Source organism: Trifolium pratense, linkage group LG3 (genome assembly GCF_020283565.1).
Source record: "Trifolium pratense cultivar HEN17-A07 linkage group LG3, ARS_RC_1.1, whole genome shotgun sequence".
Classification (NCBI taxonomy): domain Eukaryota; kingdom Viridiplantae; phylum Streptophyta; class Magnoliopsida; order Fabales; family Fabaceae; genus Trifolium; species Trifolium pratense.
In genome coordinates this window covers 39,182,879-39,199,854 of record NC_060061.1, presented here as the reverse complement: position 1 = coordinate 39,199,854, position 16,976 = coordinate 39,182,879, and the positions used below count along the sequence as shown (strand labels likewise).

Here is a 16,976-nt window from a genome sequence, read left to right as displayed (position 1 = left end):
TTTTTTTACTTAACAATTAATTACACCCATCTATTTCTTTTTATTTGTCGTTTTAGAAAAAAAATAGGCTTTAATGCAGTTTTGATCCCCCTATTTTGAAAAACATGAACTTTTGATCCTCTATTTTAAAACTCGGCACTTTTGATCCCCTATTTTAGTTTTTTGTTAGTTTTAGTCCTCCACCTTAGGGATGGCAACGGGCGCCCATGGGTGCGGGTTTGACACTTACCAAACTCACACCCGAAATCATCACCCAAACCCAAATGCTGTTCGGGTGGCAAAACAACACTCACGCCCACACCCATTGGGTTCGGGTTTTTTCCACCTGTTATCCCATATTTTAGCTTGAGCTAAAATATGTTTTCATCTATAATTCCAAAGACATTCATTATTGAAACGTTTTGTTAAATGGCTTTAAGTAGTGCCAGGTTTTAAATGTCTTCAAGAACAAGAGAGATTATCTCTCTTATCCTATCATTCAATGAAAGTTAAGGGTAATGTCTTTAAGAACAAGAGAGTTCTAATGGAAAGTATTCATCATGTTGACTCAATGTAAATCCACAAGGCATGGAAAAAGTTTATATTTCGAGCTGATGTTTTGTTTCGATAAAGGTTAATGAGTCGAAGTACTCAAGAGTTGTGGACTTAAGTATTTTCCATCTTTCAAATGTGATTCGACTTCGACGGGTACAACGGTTTAAAGCTTTGGTTCAATTCAAATGCAAAGGACGCGTGGCCAAAGTTAAATAGTTTAACGTTAGAGTAGCAGTTGTTTAATTTTTCTATAAATAGGAGTCTGTATAGTCGAAATAGGGGTCACAATTCATTTACACAAATTCTCAAACACTCAAAGTACCCATGTTAAAGCGAGAAACGAGTTACTCGGGAAAGATGTATGAATCAGTGAACCATTCTATTTTCTTTGTAACTTTTACGTTCTAAATGCAAATTTACTTTTTCATAAGTCTTTACTTTTAAAGCATTTACATTTTTGTATTTAAATGGTTCTCTCATTCGAGTGAACTTTCCTTTTACTTTCATCCAATTTATGTTTCACACTTGTGTTTCATAAACTCTTTTTCATAAATTAAACGCATCGTTTCGCAAATTAATGATGTCTCTAATGATGAACATCCAAACTTCTTTTAATTTAATGCATGAACAATTGTCCTGAGATTTACTAGTTGATCTCTCAAGTAATTAATTTAAACTAGCGGTTGTTTACCAAAAATCAGTGTAAACAAATTGGCACGCCTAGTGGGACGGGTTGTTTTGTGCATTTTATATTCTTAAAAGAAGTTTGTTTTCTAAGAATCCTTTTCGAATACTAAAGCAATTTGGTATTCAAAGTTATATGTTTTGATTTTGTATGCATTTGAGGAGTGGTAAATCCCTGCCAAATTTAACTAGTGTTAAATCTCGATCGAAAATGGTTCGACCACCAATTAACAATCAAAACAATAATAACAATGTCCAAAATCCTGAGGGGCAGCCAACGCAAGCGTCCAATAGTAACGCTACAATCATGGCCCAGAGCTCTGGAACATCTGGTTCTAGCGCACCCTCAATGAGTTTTGGGAATATAGGGGTAACAATCCCTTCAACAAGTTCGACCTTATCTGGGTCCATAACTTCGTCAATATCACACAATGTGGGAAATAGTCAATTTGGTCTAGAGGATGTAAGGAGTCCAATTCGATCCTTTGCGCTGAACCCGTCAAGGTTAGGCATGCCAGCATCTTTGATGGTGGGCTTACATAATTCTAATCCTAATCCTGAAGGGACTAACATGTTTTCTCCCTCAGCATCTGTTGCGAGAAATGGGGGCAGAGACATTTCCCAACAAAACTTGACAAATGTAACCATGATGTCCTTTCGACAACAAATGGATGAAAGTAACCATGAAATGGTTAACACTTTAACTTCACAATTAGGGACTATTTTGAATCCTTTAATGAATAACACAAATAACAACTATCAGTTGTTAGCCCATCAGATGGGGCGAATCGCGGATTTCTTTGGCACACCTGCAATGCCTAACCAAAACCTTCAACCCATTCGAAATCAAGCGCATGTTCAAAATCAGGGTTTCCCCGTTGATGATGAAGTTCCTAATAATCGAGCGCCACAAGTGGTGCAAGAGGAACCACCGGTCCAAGTGGTGAACCAAGTTCAAGATCCTGGGATAGTCTTGGTTAATAGAAATCAAAACGCTGACGAAGTAGTTAGAAACGTGCAAAGAAACAATTTTGCACAACAAGATAATTTGGCAAATCTAGTCGAAACGATATTAACCCAAAATGGTTTCAATGTTGGCTTGCACAGGCCTAACTTCGTTTCCCCTTTGTCTGAGTATGTGCTATAGACTGAATTGCCAAGGGGATGGAAAATTCCCAAATTCACAAAGTTCTCTGGGGATACAACTGAATTGACAGTGGAGCATGTGGCAAGATTTTTTGCTGAAGCAGGAAATTTGGCAGATAATGAAAATTTACGATTGAAATATTTCCCAAATTCCCTTACAAAAAATGCTTTCACTTGGTTCACAACACTTCCCCCTCGTTCGATTCATCATTGGGCTCAATTGGAAAGGGTTTTCCATGAACAGTTTTACATGTGCCAATCTAAGATTAGTTTGAAGGAATTGGCCAGTGTTAGGAGAAAAACGCCAGAATCCATAGATGATTACTTGAATAGATTCAGGTTACTCAAGGCTAGATGCTTTACCCAAGTGCCTGAACATGAGTTAGTCGAAATGGTTGCTGGAGGCCTAGATTATTCGATTCGAAAGAAATTAGATACACAACATCTAAGAGACATGGCACAGTTAGCAGATAGAGTGAGACAGGTCGAACGCCTTAAGGCTGAAAAGGCTAGATCATCAAAGTTTCAAAAGAGGGAAAAAATTGCCTATGTTGAAACAATAGATGATGATGAGGAATATGTGATAAATTATGAAGACATAGAGGATAATGAAATCAATGTGGCCGAACTAAAACCTGACCCTCCTTATGTCTGTAAATTACTAAAACCTTCGAATGGAAAAAATCCTGTCGAACCTAAAAATGATAAATTTGTTGCTAAGACATATTCATTCGACATAACTAAATGTGATGAAATATTTGATTTATTGGTTACTGATGGCCAAATTGTTGTTCCAAAGGGACTAAAAGTACCTCCCCTTGAGCAACAAAAGAAAAGAGGTTTTTGTAAATTTCATAATTTTCTGGGTCATAAAACCTCACAATGTGTTCTTTTTAGGGATCTGGTTCAGAAAGCTTTGAAAGATGTAAGGCTGAAGTTTGGAGAGAAGTCCAAACAACAGATGAAAATTGATGAGGATCCATTACAAGTATCAGATGCTTCCTATGCGGAACCGGTCGAATGCTTACTGATCGATGCCATGGACCTGTCAGGAGGCGCGCAATTAGTTTCTATTCCAGAAAATGAATACTACGAGAAGATGAAAGTAGTATATCCTGGGGCTGAAGAGGAACTGATTGATTTTTTGCAAAGGTGTAAGCTTAACAAGTCTGAAGTTATGCTTTGCCCAAGGTGCAGTGCAGTATTCGATAAGAAGGCTACTGAGGGCCTTAGCAAGTTTATACCATTCAGGAGGAACAAAGAAAATTGGCCAAAGTCAAGGCCAATGAAAAGACAAAATGTGGCGCATGCTAAACCAATATATCAAAGGTTGGGCAACTCAAGTACTTTTATGCCATCCAACAACTCACCAATGAACAAATGGGTTCATGGACACGCATCAAACCCTGTCAGAAATTCTGTTGACAAGGGAAGTTCGAGTAAGAGCCATTCGAGTCAACCTGTAGATTCGAAGAAGTATGCTTACAGAAACAACTACATGGGAAAGAATCCCATGACAAGAACACAATGACGCAGACATCAACGCCAACAGAAGCTCTCACTTCAGAAGGCTCAGAAGACAGAAAACAACAAAGGAAAACAGGTGGTCGAAGCGACCAGAAGGCCTCTAAAGGAAAGATTGTCTCAACCATTGACTGATCGAAATGTTGATGACAAGCTCGAAGAGGAAAACTTGGAGGATGAAGATCTTCTTGATTCAGATCCTGAATTTGATGTGCTGGTGAATGTAGTTTCTATTCTGCCTGCTGAGTATGACGTATGGTCAGAAGTAACTGAAGGGGAGGATGAGTTCGATGAAAGTGAATTGGCTTTACACAAGCCAATGTGTTATTATGTTATGAATAATGGCTGTTTAGAGGAACAGATGGCCAATTTTGAGAGGCCAACTGAGGGAATGAAAAATCATTTAAAACCCCTCTTTATTCAAGCCAAAGTGAACAATGTGGGGGTCAACAAAGTGTTGATTGATGGAGGAGCAGCAGTGAATCTGATGCCAGAATTCATGATCACTAAGATTGGTAAGTTTTCTACTGACTTGCACCCTCACAACATCGTACTTTCGAATTACGAAGGTGAGACTGGTTTCTCACTTGGGGCAATTCAAGTCGATGTAGCAGTTGGCAGCACTGTTAGGCCAACTTTGTTTTTGGTTGTGGCATCGAAGGCCAATTACAATCTGCTTCTAGGAAGGGAGTGGATACATGGCGTAGGAGCAGTGCCTTCGACTCTCCATCAGAGGGTAAGTATTTGGAGAGATGATGGTGTGGTAGAAAATATCGAAGCCGATCAAAGCTATTTCAGGGCTGAGACACACCACATAACCAAGCACTCATTTGATAAGAAATTGGCGAACATTTCGCCATGTACTGAACAGGGATATGCCTATGCCCCTGCTGATAATGTCTACCATTCTGTCAAATTAGACCCAACTCATGGGTTTATTTGGGAGAGAGAGGAGATAGATGATGGTCCATATGTGGATGAAGGCAAATTCCGCCCAACTGGGTGGGACTTTGAAGAAGACCACAATGACTAAGCCCAATGCTTGGGCCAAGATTTCGGCTTATATGGCCGAAAACAAAATAAACATGGCTTTGGAAGCCACTACGCTGCAAGAGAATATGGCTGTCGAAGTCAATAATTGTGAAAATGACAAAGTACTTTAAAAATGCCAATCTCTTATTTCATTCGAATCATTCAAATCAAAATAGGCATTTTTTGGGGCAATTTGTTATCCCATATTTTAGCTTGAGCTAAAATATGTTTTCATCTATAATTCCAAAGACATTCATTATTGAAACGTTTTGTTAAATGGCTTTAAGTAGTGCCAGGTTTTAAATGTCTTCAAGAACAAGATAGATTATCTCTCTTATTCTATCATTCAATGAAGGTTAAGGGTAATGTCTTTAAGAACAAGAGAGTTCTAATGGAAAGTATTCATCATGTTGACTCAATGTAAATCCACAAGGCATGGAAAAAGTTTATATTTCGAGCTGATGTTTTGTTTCGATAAAGGTTAATGAGTCGAAGTACTCAAGAGTTGTGGACTTAAGTATTTTCCATCTTTCAAATGTGATTCGACTTCGACGGGTACAACGGTTTAAAGCTTTGGTTCAATTCAAAAGCAAAGGACGCGTGGCCAAAGTTAAATAGTTTAACGTTAGAGTAGCAGTTGTTTAGTTTTTCTATAAATAGGAGTTTGTATAGTCGAAATAGGGGTCACAATTCATTTACACAAATTCTCAAACACTCAAAGTACCCATGTTAAAGCGAGAAACGAGTTACTCGAGAAAGATGTATGAATCAGTGAACCATTCTATTTTCTTTGTAACTTTTACGTTCTAAATGCAAATTTACTTTTTCATAAGTCTTTACTTTTAAAGCATTTACATTTTTGTATTTAAATGGTTCTCTCATTCGAGTGAACTTTCCTTTTACTTTCATTCAATTTATGTTTCACACTTGTGTTTCATAAACTCTTTTTTTTCATAAATTAAACGCATCGTTTCGCAAATTAATGATGTCTCTAATGATGAACATCCAAACTTCTTTTAATTTAATGCATGAACAATTGTCCTGAGATTTACTAGTTGATCTCTCAAGTAATTAATTTAAACTAGCGGTTGTGTACCAAAAATCAGTGTAAACACACTGTTACTAGTATTATACTTTCACCCCTCCAAAATACTTAGTGTATGTTTGGTTTCAATTCTGGAGCATCCAGAATTGATTCTGGACGTGTAGAATTGATTCTGACTTGTTTGGTTTCTCAAAAGTAGAATTGATTCTGCCTCCAGAATTGATTCTACTTGAAGCTAGAAATCGTAGCTTCTGATTCTAGAATTGATTTTTACACTCAAATTTTTTGTTCAACTCACTTTTTCATGAATATATCCAAACATAAACCACTTCAGCTTAAAATCAATTTTGGCCAGAATCAATTTTACAGAATCAGTTCTGCCAAAATCAATTCTCTCCGCCGCAGAACCAAACACACAATTTTACATTTTTTATTATTTAATTTTTCACCCTCTCATTCAATTTTTTCTGACCAATCAACCCCACATAATATTTGGAATTTTTTTTTGAAATACCCCTGTACCCACAAAACATCACCAAAATACCCTACCTGAGAATTTTTTTTCCAAAATACCTTACTTTTCCCTTCTTAGTGGAACGCGCCATCCAGCATGTGGCGTTCAATTGATGTTTTTTTTTTTCCGTTAATGAGGGAGAATGAGAGAAAGAATACTAGAACTTTGACACATGCGGTGCATGGGTCTAATTAGGTGTAATATGTAACAATAAAAAATAAAATACAAAAATTCTAAGAGCATTTTCAATAAGAGTAGTATAAGGAATTTCATGGACTAATTATTCTATATTTGTTTATGTGCTTATTTTATATTTTATATATTTTTTAAATAATTTTGGAACCTCATCGTTTTGTTTACTTATTAAAAAAAAATTGCTGATAACTAAAGGTTAAAAAATTGATGATAATTAAAGGTTAAAAAAAAATTAAAGACATAAACTTAAGTAGACATCCATAAATAAATAAAAATTTGTGATTAATTCAGCCGTTCAAATTTATTGAAAACAGGGTTAACATATTAGGATTCCTAAATTCTTTCATAATTGAAGCATATGTTTTAGCGGTTGAAAAGTTTTATTGTAAGTAAGGGATGCAGGTTCGATGACAAATCTGTATATTTTTAATATAAAGCTGCAATAAAAAGAAAGAGAAAATGAGAGGGGAAAAAAATTTGGTTTAGGGTTAGCTTATGTTAGCAAGCTTATAATATAAGAGATTATCGGTTTTTAATTGTTTAAATTGTGCAATGAAAATTGATGGTGCTTAATTGTCGTATGAAATCTTTCCTATGAAAGTTGATGGAGCTTAACACTTTGTGGACATAATTTAAATCACAATTGGTCTGCTAGTGCATATTATATCAATTGATCACCGGTTAATATTAAATCTGCAATATTAAAAACAAAATAATGAATGTGATTAGTGACATGACTATGGTTGTGTTTGGTTGTATTGCAACAAACATTGATTTAGCAGAATTGAGTTTGATAATAACTTTCCAAATTACACGTGATAATAACTTTCCAAATCTCACATGATAATTATTCTCTAAATTTATGATCCGGTAGAAAAAAATCATTGGTCAGGAAAGACATAAAAATATTTCGTGATGAATAATATAGTCAACAATAATTTTGATTTGATATACTTTTAAAATTGATGGTGCTTATCAATTATTGCACATAATTTTAATCACTATTAAAATTCCCTATACAATTACAAATAGGGTTAAATATGTTTTTAATTCCTATAGTTTATCAAAAAATTTATTTTGGTTCCTGAAGATATTTTTTACATTTTTTAGTCCTGAAGTTTTTTTCGTCAATATTTTTAGTCCCTACTTTTCATTCAACTCGTGCATGTCATTTTAAATTTTAAATTTTTGTCTACATTCATGTTTAGTACATTATATGAATCTCTATTACAAAAGTTTAAATTTTTTTAACAAAAGATGAATTAAATATGAATTTTTTAGTTTTTTGCACATAAAAATTCATAAATAATTCATCTTATATTAAAAAATTCTAAATTTTTATCGAAGATGTTCTTATAATATTACAAACATGAATACAAAAAAATCATTCAAAAATGTGAAAGTATACACGAGTTGAATGAAAAGTAAGGACTAAAAACATTGACGGAAAAAATTTCAGGGACTAAAATGAAAATTATGAAAAACTATAGGGATAAAAAACATATTTAACCCTTACAAATATAAAAGATTGTTGTTCTTCATTCTGCATTGCTCATAATATAAAAAATATTATAGAAAAATAATTTTTAGTAATAGAAAATTTATAATAAGATTTATATTACCGAAAAATATTTTCTAGTAAAATTTGTTTACAAAAAATATATTCCAATAAATAGTGGAGATTTAAAAAAATTATGATCAGTTTTAGAAGACGAAAAATAACTATCAATAAAAAAAAATATAAACATAGTTTTTGTTTTGCTGATATTATGGAGAGGATCCCAAGCTCGATATTTTTTTTTTTGTTGAACAAGATCCCAACTCAATATGATGTGGCCATTGTGTAAGCCTTTACGAGTCCTTGCCTTTTAAAGTAGATCCTATGTCCGTGGCAACGTTAATAATGCGATCTCCACTTGCCTTTATTTACTTAGGAGAGAAAAACATCAAATAAAAGAAGACTGCACAATTCAATTGCAAATCTTTTTTGTAGATGATGTTGATGACTACTTTTGTTGCTTTCTATAGGGTGGCATTTACAATGCACAAATTTAACAATTTGTGCATAGATGCACAAGTTTATAAGTTAATTTTTGACCATCAGATTAAATAAGGAACACAGTTTTACAGTAGTCTATCAACACTAGATTCTTTCTCACACCCAAATATCAAATCTAACCCGTCAACGTTGTTGCTGCGTAACTGCGTTTCTTTTCAAAACTGCAATTTATGTTTCTAATTTTGCAAAAAAAAAAATCCAACTTAATTGCAACTCTGATTTTGTGTTTATAACTCTGTTCTTGGTCAGTATTTCATTGAAGATTATTGCTAATAAAAGATATGGGAAATAAAAAAAATCCAGATCCAAAAAAATTGGGAAAAAATAGCATATTCAAAATAGTGAATTTGAGAGAAAGAAGAACACCAAGACTGCTGTATAGTCGAAATCTAAATAAGAACGATTTGTGAGTCTATCATAAAAAGGTTCGTGAGTTAAAAATCACACAAATCTCAGATTTTGAGAAATTGAAAGGTTAGAGATTTGAAGGGTTTGTTGTTGTTGTTGCTGTTGTTGTTGTTGTGATGGGTTGAAATTGGTGAGAGTTGAAATTGTTGTGTTGTTATTATTTAGGGTTAAAAGTTGGTGATGAATAAGAATTGTTTCTTGAATTTTTGGATTTCATTTCTGTTGCTGCTTCAGTTGCTGTGTTGTTGTGTCAATAAAGAAGACAACATAAAAAATAATCTAGTACTGAAAGACCACATTAATGTTTAGTAGGACTGCAAAATCCAACCCCTCATCTTGTTTTTTGAAACTTGTGCATGGTGCACAAATTTAACAATTTGTGCACCCTAAATGCCACCTTTCTATAGTGACCTTTTAATCCATTTTGTCACATGTAGAATATCATGAACATCTTTTGCATGTATACCTATTTTATTTTTCTTCATCTAATTTTAGATAGCATTTCTTTCTTTCTTTTTTTTACATTAATTAATTGACTTAAAAAATAACTTCTGTACGGTAAAAAAATTCACTTATGCAAAGAATAAATAGGCAAAATAGTTCTACAAAAGTAAAAAAAGGAAAAATAGAATAAGCAGACGTAATGATAAAGCCATCATAAATTCACACATAAGTGTGAGAGCCGGAATTCGAACCCCATTCATGACGTCCAGTCTAATAATTTCGATATTTTTATTTCAGTTGAGTTAGACAAAAACTCACTTGTATAATGGTAATGATACACTCACATTGACTTTTTGTATATTCGAGAAACAGTAAATGTTAGTGTTAGTAATTAGGATTATTAGTTTTTGGGTTAAATAAATAAATGAAGCATAATTTATGACAAAACACTTCACCGTGTGAATCAACTATTCAGTCTATTCTCCAAAGCAATCAATGAATCTTGATTCAAATTAAACATCAAAGGAATCCTAATTTTTCTTTTATGAAAATTTTTAAAAAAACACCTTGAGAGCACTATCTTGACTCACAAAAATATCCTAAAATACAAAGTGTATATATATATATATATATCAACCTGCGTCCAAAAAGAATCAGCAAGATCCACATATTATACAAGCATAACACAAATACGATTCATAGAAACCATATCCAGACTGAAAAAATATGATAATGATCAAGTCTGAAACCAACAACGATTCATATAACTATATCCACAAAACAGAGCAAAAGCTGACAATTGTCTACATCGATCTCAAAGAAAACAAAGGACATAAAGCAAGATTTAGATCCAGATCAAAAGTGAATGCAAAATCTCAGAACAATCATCAATTCAAAAACAAAATTCATTATGTCACATCAGAAAGCTAATAGTACATGTCATTGTTGGAGATATGGTTAACAGAGAGAAATGGAGATAAATTTGTTAACCATATGAGAAGCTAATAGTACATGTAATGAGCCACATCAGGTCGATAAATGACTGTGATGGCCCATAAATAAATTTCTCTCTGTTAACCATATCTCCAACGATGACATGTACTATTAGCTTTCTGAAGTGGCATAATAATGTTAGTAGAACAAGTAAGACAATTTAGTCCCTTGGTTAAAATAATAAAGATAAAATGAAAGTGAATTTTTTAGTAAATTAGTAACTTACTCTTTCCACATGCATTCTCTCTATCTTAAAGTCTCCTCTTCATTTTCCCACATTCTCGCTCACTCTCGTTTCTATCTATATCGAACATAACGTGATTATAAGTTATCACACCAGTTGAGAAGGTAAAACACTCATTATCACAATAACAAACAATCCAGACAAATCTATTTTCAAAAATTTATTATTGGAGATAAATTTGTCCAAATTGTTTGTTATTGTAGTGACCTAAATGTCCCTTATTTTTGTATATAATATAATAAATGAAGAAGACACATAAGCTTAGTTACGGTTCAATAATCCTAATCATGATTTAAAAAATATTTACGGAAGGATTATTGTGACCAAGTTTAATTTAATAAGTGACTAAATAAGATCAATTTTTTTTGGAGATTAAATTTGGCTGGGGGTAGATTTTGCCTTCCCAAATTCATAAAGTTCGGGTATTTCCAAACCATTTCCAATTTTAAGCAGGGATAAAAAATATAACCTCAAATTTATACATGATGAAGTTCGGATATCCCCGTTATACTTCTTCGCCGCATGAATTTGAATTTTACTTTAGTATTTTTTTTATTACACATCTCAATGTAGAAATACGTAAACATGCCGGTGAGAGGACGTAGAAAATATAGGTCACATCTCTGATATGTATCCTACTACACATAGCTGTATCATAAAAACAAATACGTGGAAAACAAAAATTATACAAATCAATAAATAAATTTGGACTAACTTAATATTGGTGTTGGATATGGGGCCTGTTTGTTCCAGTTTTTAAAAAAATAGATTTTTCTTTGTATTTTTTAAAATAGATTTTTTAAAACAGTTTTTCAAAATATTATAAGTTTTTTATATTCGTTTTTTCTAAATTCAAACACTAATTTTAACATCATACAACATATACACACATTATTAAATATTAAAATATAGTCAAAATCACAACTTTTTGAAAAAATTGTATTTCAAAAATGATTTTTATGAAAATCTGTTTGAAATAGCTTCAAAATAAATGATTTTTCAAAATTTTGATATTAAAAAAAATTTCAATAAAATGATCAAATACCTAAAATAACATTTTAAAAATAACTATTTAAACCAAATTTTCATTTGAACTTTTATAAAAAAAATAAAAAAATTTAAAGAATCTATTTTCCCATGATCTATAACACGATACTTAGTTAATTTTTAAAGCATGGAGACTTTCTAGATTATGATGGACTATTATAATTGTGTAAGATACTAAGAATTTGCAATGAAATCACGAGTTAAGATATCTGCAATTCATCTCAAAGTGTCTCTCTCACAGGAACCCAGCTGTGAATGCTCTTATAGTCTTACTAAAAAACCAAAACCATTCCAGTTCTCTCTTTTTAAGGACACACACACCTGTCTTCCTTCAACTCTCCGCTAATTTCCGAGGTCACTCAATTTTTCATGTGAACCAACTTTTTCTCTCTCTCTCTCTCTCTCTCTCTCTCTCTCTCTCTCTCTCTCTCTCTCTCTCTCTCTCTCTCTCTCTCTCTCTCTCTCTCTCTCACCAATTTTATTCAATAATAAAATGTTCTCAGTAATAAAACTACTTTGTTGCAATATTCATGAATTTTTTCTCAAACTGCACCTGTCATTAGTCAAATACACCAAAACATCCTACCTGAGGAAAAATTAACCGAAATGCCCTGGTATTTTTCTGTGAGTGGGACGCGCCATCCCGAGACTAGTGTCCCAATGAAGGACGCGCCATTGGGAGGCCGGCGACCATGTGAAGGACGCGCCATCCCCAAGGCGGCGTCCTGAGTTGGTATTTTTTTTTTTCATTTTCGTTTTTGAAGGTAAGGAGTGTTAGAAGGGTTAGAAGGGTTAAGGGTTAAGGGTTAGGAGGGTTTTGAGGGTTAAGGGTTAGATGGGGTTTTGAGGGTTAGGGTTTAGGGTTTTTTTTTTTTTAAAGAAATTATTGAAAAAAATTATACAAAAATTATATTAATTAATATAAACACACTACAACAAATTTTTTTTTTTTTTGACATTTTGTATTTTTAGGGTTTTTAAGGGTTTTAGTTTTTTTTATTATTATATATATTAAGTTTCTATTTTACTTGTTTATCAACAAAACAAAATCGTGCAATAATAATATTTAATATTATTTTTTACAATACAATACAAAAAAATTGCAAATTAATTGGAATTTGGACAATTCCTACGATCATGGCCAGGCACCCTACATAACGCACACTTATTCAAAGTTTCGATCTCGTCGTCCATTTCCGTCCTAATGCGCGTACTTTTCGGACGACCTCTCTTACATCTTTTCATTGCTGGGTCGGGGCAAAGTCGACGGCCATAATATTGGGGCCAATATGATTGGTCTTGAATTCCCGGGAAGGTGTTATTGTATACACAAAATACACTTGCAGCTTTGTACACGTCATGTATATGAACTTGGTAAGCTTGTGCAGCATGGGAGCATGCAGCAATAACATGCGAACAAGGCAAATGTAAAGCTTGAAATTCTCCACAATCACACCAGCTTTCACCCAACTTGAGCAGAAATCGACCCATTGGTCGACCCTCGTTGTGATTGACAGTTTCCATTACCCTGAAAGTTTGATTGAGTCGATCAAAAGCAATGACTTGATGTGAGTTTGCTTTATGCATTGCTTCTTCAATCCGTTTCTGACAAGCTTCTGAATATTGTTGTCCAGATTGCAACACAGCTGCTGATTCAGTGGCTCTTCTTTGAAACAGTACGACACACTTATAGAACGTTGATTGGACCAAAGCTGTGATGGGTTCATTGCGAATACCCTTAAACACGTTGTTCATCGACTCAGCAAGGTTGGTTGTCATATGACCCCACCGACGACCTTCATCGAATGCTTGCGTCCACTTCGCTATAGGGATATTATCAAGCCACCCTATTACATTAGTGTTCTGCGCAGCAATTTTGCTGCGGTAGTATCTGTGCAAAGGTTGATTTACTGCAAATCCTATATAAGAAGAGCAATTAATAAAACAGCATAAAAAAAATGTATCGTTGAAATTATAGAAAAGTTGTAGTGACTTGCAGATAGTTACCCATGTTAACAACCAACTTGCGAAGCTTTTTATTGTTGAACTTTCGCATGAAGTTTTGGGCAATGTGTCTGATGCAGTACACATGTCTGCAGGTAGGATCATTCCAACCATTTGCAGGATTATCATAAGCACTTTTAATGGATGGATGCCTATCTGAAATCACACAAAGATGTTGTTGTGGAGTGACATATGTTCTCAAATTTTTTAAAAAGAAGTTCCAAGCTTCCTTTGTTTCACCTTCCACAATTGCAAAAGCGACTGGAAATATATGGTCATTTCCGTCTTGTGCAACAGCTAGCAACAATGTCCCTTTATACTTCCCATATAACCATGTTCCATCAACCTGCACAATTGGTTTACAATATGCAAAACCTTTAATAAGTGGTTCAAAAGACCAAAACAGACGATGGAAGGTCACATCATCAGGAGTGTCTGCCGGTAGGGTCTCTAGTATTGTGACGACATTTGGAAGATAATGTTGCATTGTCATCAACCACTGCGGAAGAGCATGATATGAGTCCACCCAGCTCCCAAACATGTTTTCGATGGCCTTATTTTTTGCTATCCATGCCTTTCGGTACGTGACAGTGTAATTGAACTTATCCCTTATGTGTGCAATTATAGTTTTCACTTTAATTGATAGGTCTTTGTGCAAGAGTGAGGCAATGCTTTCACTTATCATAGTAGAATTAAGTTTGTGGTGATCTTGTGTCAAACCCAAAGATATGCATGTGTGCTCATTTTTTATAACACCAATTACCCAACGACCATTTGTTCTCTCAGATGCTCTCAAACTGAATTTACATGTAGGTTGTTTACATTGAATGACATACCTTTCTTTGTCGGACTGTTTTACCTTATAATCCCGAGATTGTTTAATATGGTACGTTCTTATTGCACTCACACAATCTGCTTTGGTATGAAATTGCATTCCCACCTCAATCCCTTGATCTACTGGAAGTCTCGGATTCATTGATCGCAGAACTTCGGTACGTTCATCAATGCTTGCATCCAAGGTAAGCATGTGGGGTGGTGGATTATACATGGGGTGGTCGTCAACGTCTTCATCTTCAACGTCACCGAATGCTTGTGCAACATATTCTTCTTCATTCTCGCTTTCCTCACCGACAATTACTCCATTTACGATGTCATCTTCGTCTTCCTCTTCTCCTTCTTGGTGATATGAGGATGATGGTTGTGAGTAAAATTGTGAGGCTTCGTGTTGATGAGACTGGTGGTATGGGGTTGATGGTTGTGGGTGAAATTGTGAGGCTTCAAGTTGATGAGACTGGTGGTATGAGGATGATGGTTGTGTGTTCAGATCTGGGAGGTATGAGGATGATGGTTGTGACTCACAATCTTGTGAAAGCATCGAATAATATTGTGTATAATCAAATGGTGGTGCTTCGATCTGATGTTGGTCAGTTGGAGGTACATCTTCCAATGTAACATATAACTCGATGCTGACTAGAGCTTCAAATTGGCAATGAGTCGCAAACATATATTCAACATCATCGTTGTCTACAACTTTGTATGATTCAAATCGTTCATTTGAGTTTCCAAAAACCACCGGTTGCCTCCAATAAATTTCAGATATAACCTTATTGTTTCCTAAATTCAACTTTTCTGATATTCTCTCCTTTAAATGAGCAAAGTTGCTTCTTGTATTGATCCTAAAACCTCTTGTTGTATTGCTTTGGAAAAAAACACTATTGTTTTGTCTAAAACATTGTCCATTGTAATAGACAAGAACATTTTTTTGTTGTGCTGGAGCCATTGTAAATGGTGAAATTTTTAAGAGTAATTTTTTTTGTTGTTAGGATGGTAAATTCGTATCTCTTAGAAGAAAAAATACGATGTTGTGTGTAGATTGGATGATGAATAATGTTTGGTCCGCAAAGGTCTAAATAACGACGAAAAAAATCTGAACGCGAACCTGCAGATGGCGCGTTCAGTGATGGAACACCGACCTGCGGATGGCGCGTTCAGTACTTACTGCAAAAGCTGAACACCAGCCTTCGGATGGCGCGTTCATTCAAAGGAAGCTGACCTGCACATGGCGCGTTCGAACCGGTCCAAAACGAATTCAGTCAATAAATAGTCTTCTTCATCATAATTGATCTCCACACTCCGTCTTCAGCATACGAAAATGAGAAAAAATTGGCTCTTCCTCTTAAATGTTTCAGTCTGCAACCGGTTAAATAGTTCTCCGTTGACTACTCATAGCGTTCTTATATGTGTTTCATGTAAACATAGTTCAGAGCGATATGATAGTCAACGAAAAACTTTTTTTGACCAAATTGAGAACACTATGAGTAGTCAAAAATCGTCTGAGTGAAATGGTGGATGAACGAAGCAAAATACTGACTTCAGGGACCGTGTCAGATTTTTCCCCTCCCATCCCTCGACGATAATTTTAATTTTATTTAAATGTTTATTATGGGGTACTAAATCGATGTAATTTATAAGTTGTAATATTTTGATCGAAATGTAATTTTTGTTATTGTGTACTAAATCGATGTATCTCCTGATGTTCATTGGATGTTTTTTAATGCCTGATTCAACTGGTAGTCGTGTCAGTGTTAAGTACTTACCACTGTTAAGTGATCCGAATACTGTTAGCAAGTATAGTTGGGGATCGGCATGCTTGGCAGCATTATACAGAGGATTATGTGTCGCGGCGGACACAAGTACCAAGGCGAAGAAGACGAACTCAATATCTGGGTGTGGCTTCCTACTTCAAGCATGGGCACGATTTCGAATTAAGTGTTTCTCACGTATAAGAATACTTGAAGTAGGTGATGGTCCTTATGCACTCGAGTAAGTATAAACTATATTATTTTCGAATATTTAAACATGACTGCTTAAATTATATATTACTAATCATGTTAATAAATTCTTTTCAGAGTACTATCTCGTGACACAAAATATGGTGGAAATCCAGCACACGATGTAGTTTCAATGAGGCGTAGGCTCGATGAAATGACTAGAGACGACGTAACAATTCATTTTTTTATCCATCATACCTGCAGTTTATTTATACTTTCATAATGCACTTTCAAATATCTTAATCATTTTTTATACTTGCAGTTTATTTGGA

General features: G+C 34.4%; 1 protein-coding gene across 1 annotated transcript; it reads right to left on the bottom strand.

Moving 5' to 3' along the window:
• Positions 1–12,976: 12,976 nt before the first annotated feature.
• Positions 12,977–15,653, bottom strand: LOC123915078. The gene is made up of 2 exons (XM_045966226.1): positions 13,877–15,653; positions 12,977–13,788 (listed from the first exon to the last, which is right to left on the bottom strand). Exons 1-2 carry the CDS (start codon positions 15,651–15,653, stop codon positions 12,977–12,979), a joined length of 2,589 nt encoding a protein of 862 aa, XP_045822182.1.
• Positions 15,654–16,976: the final 1,323 nt, after the last annotated feature.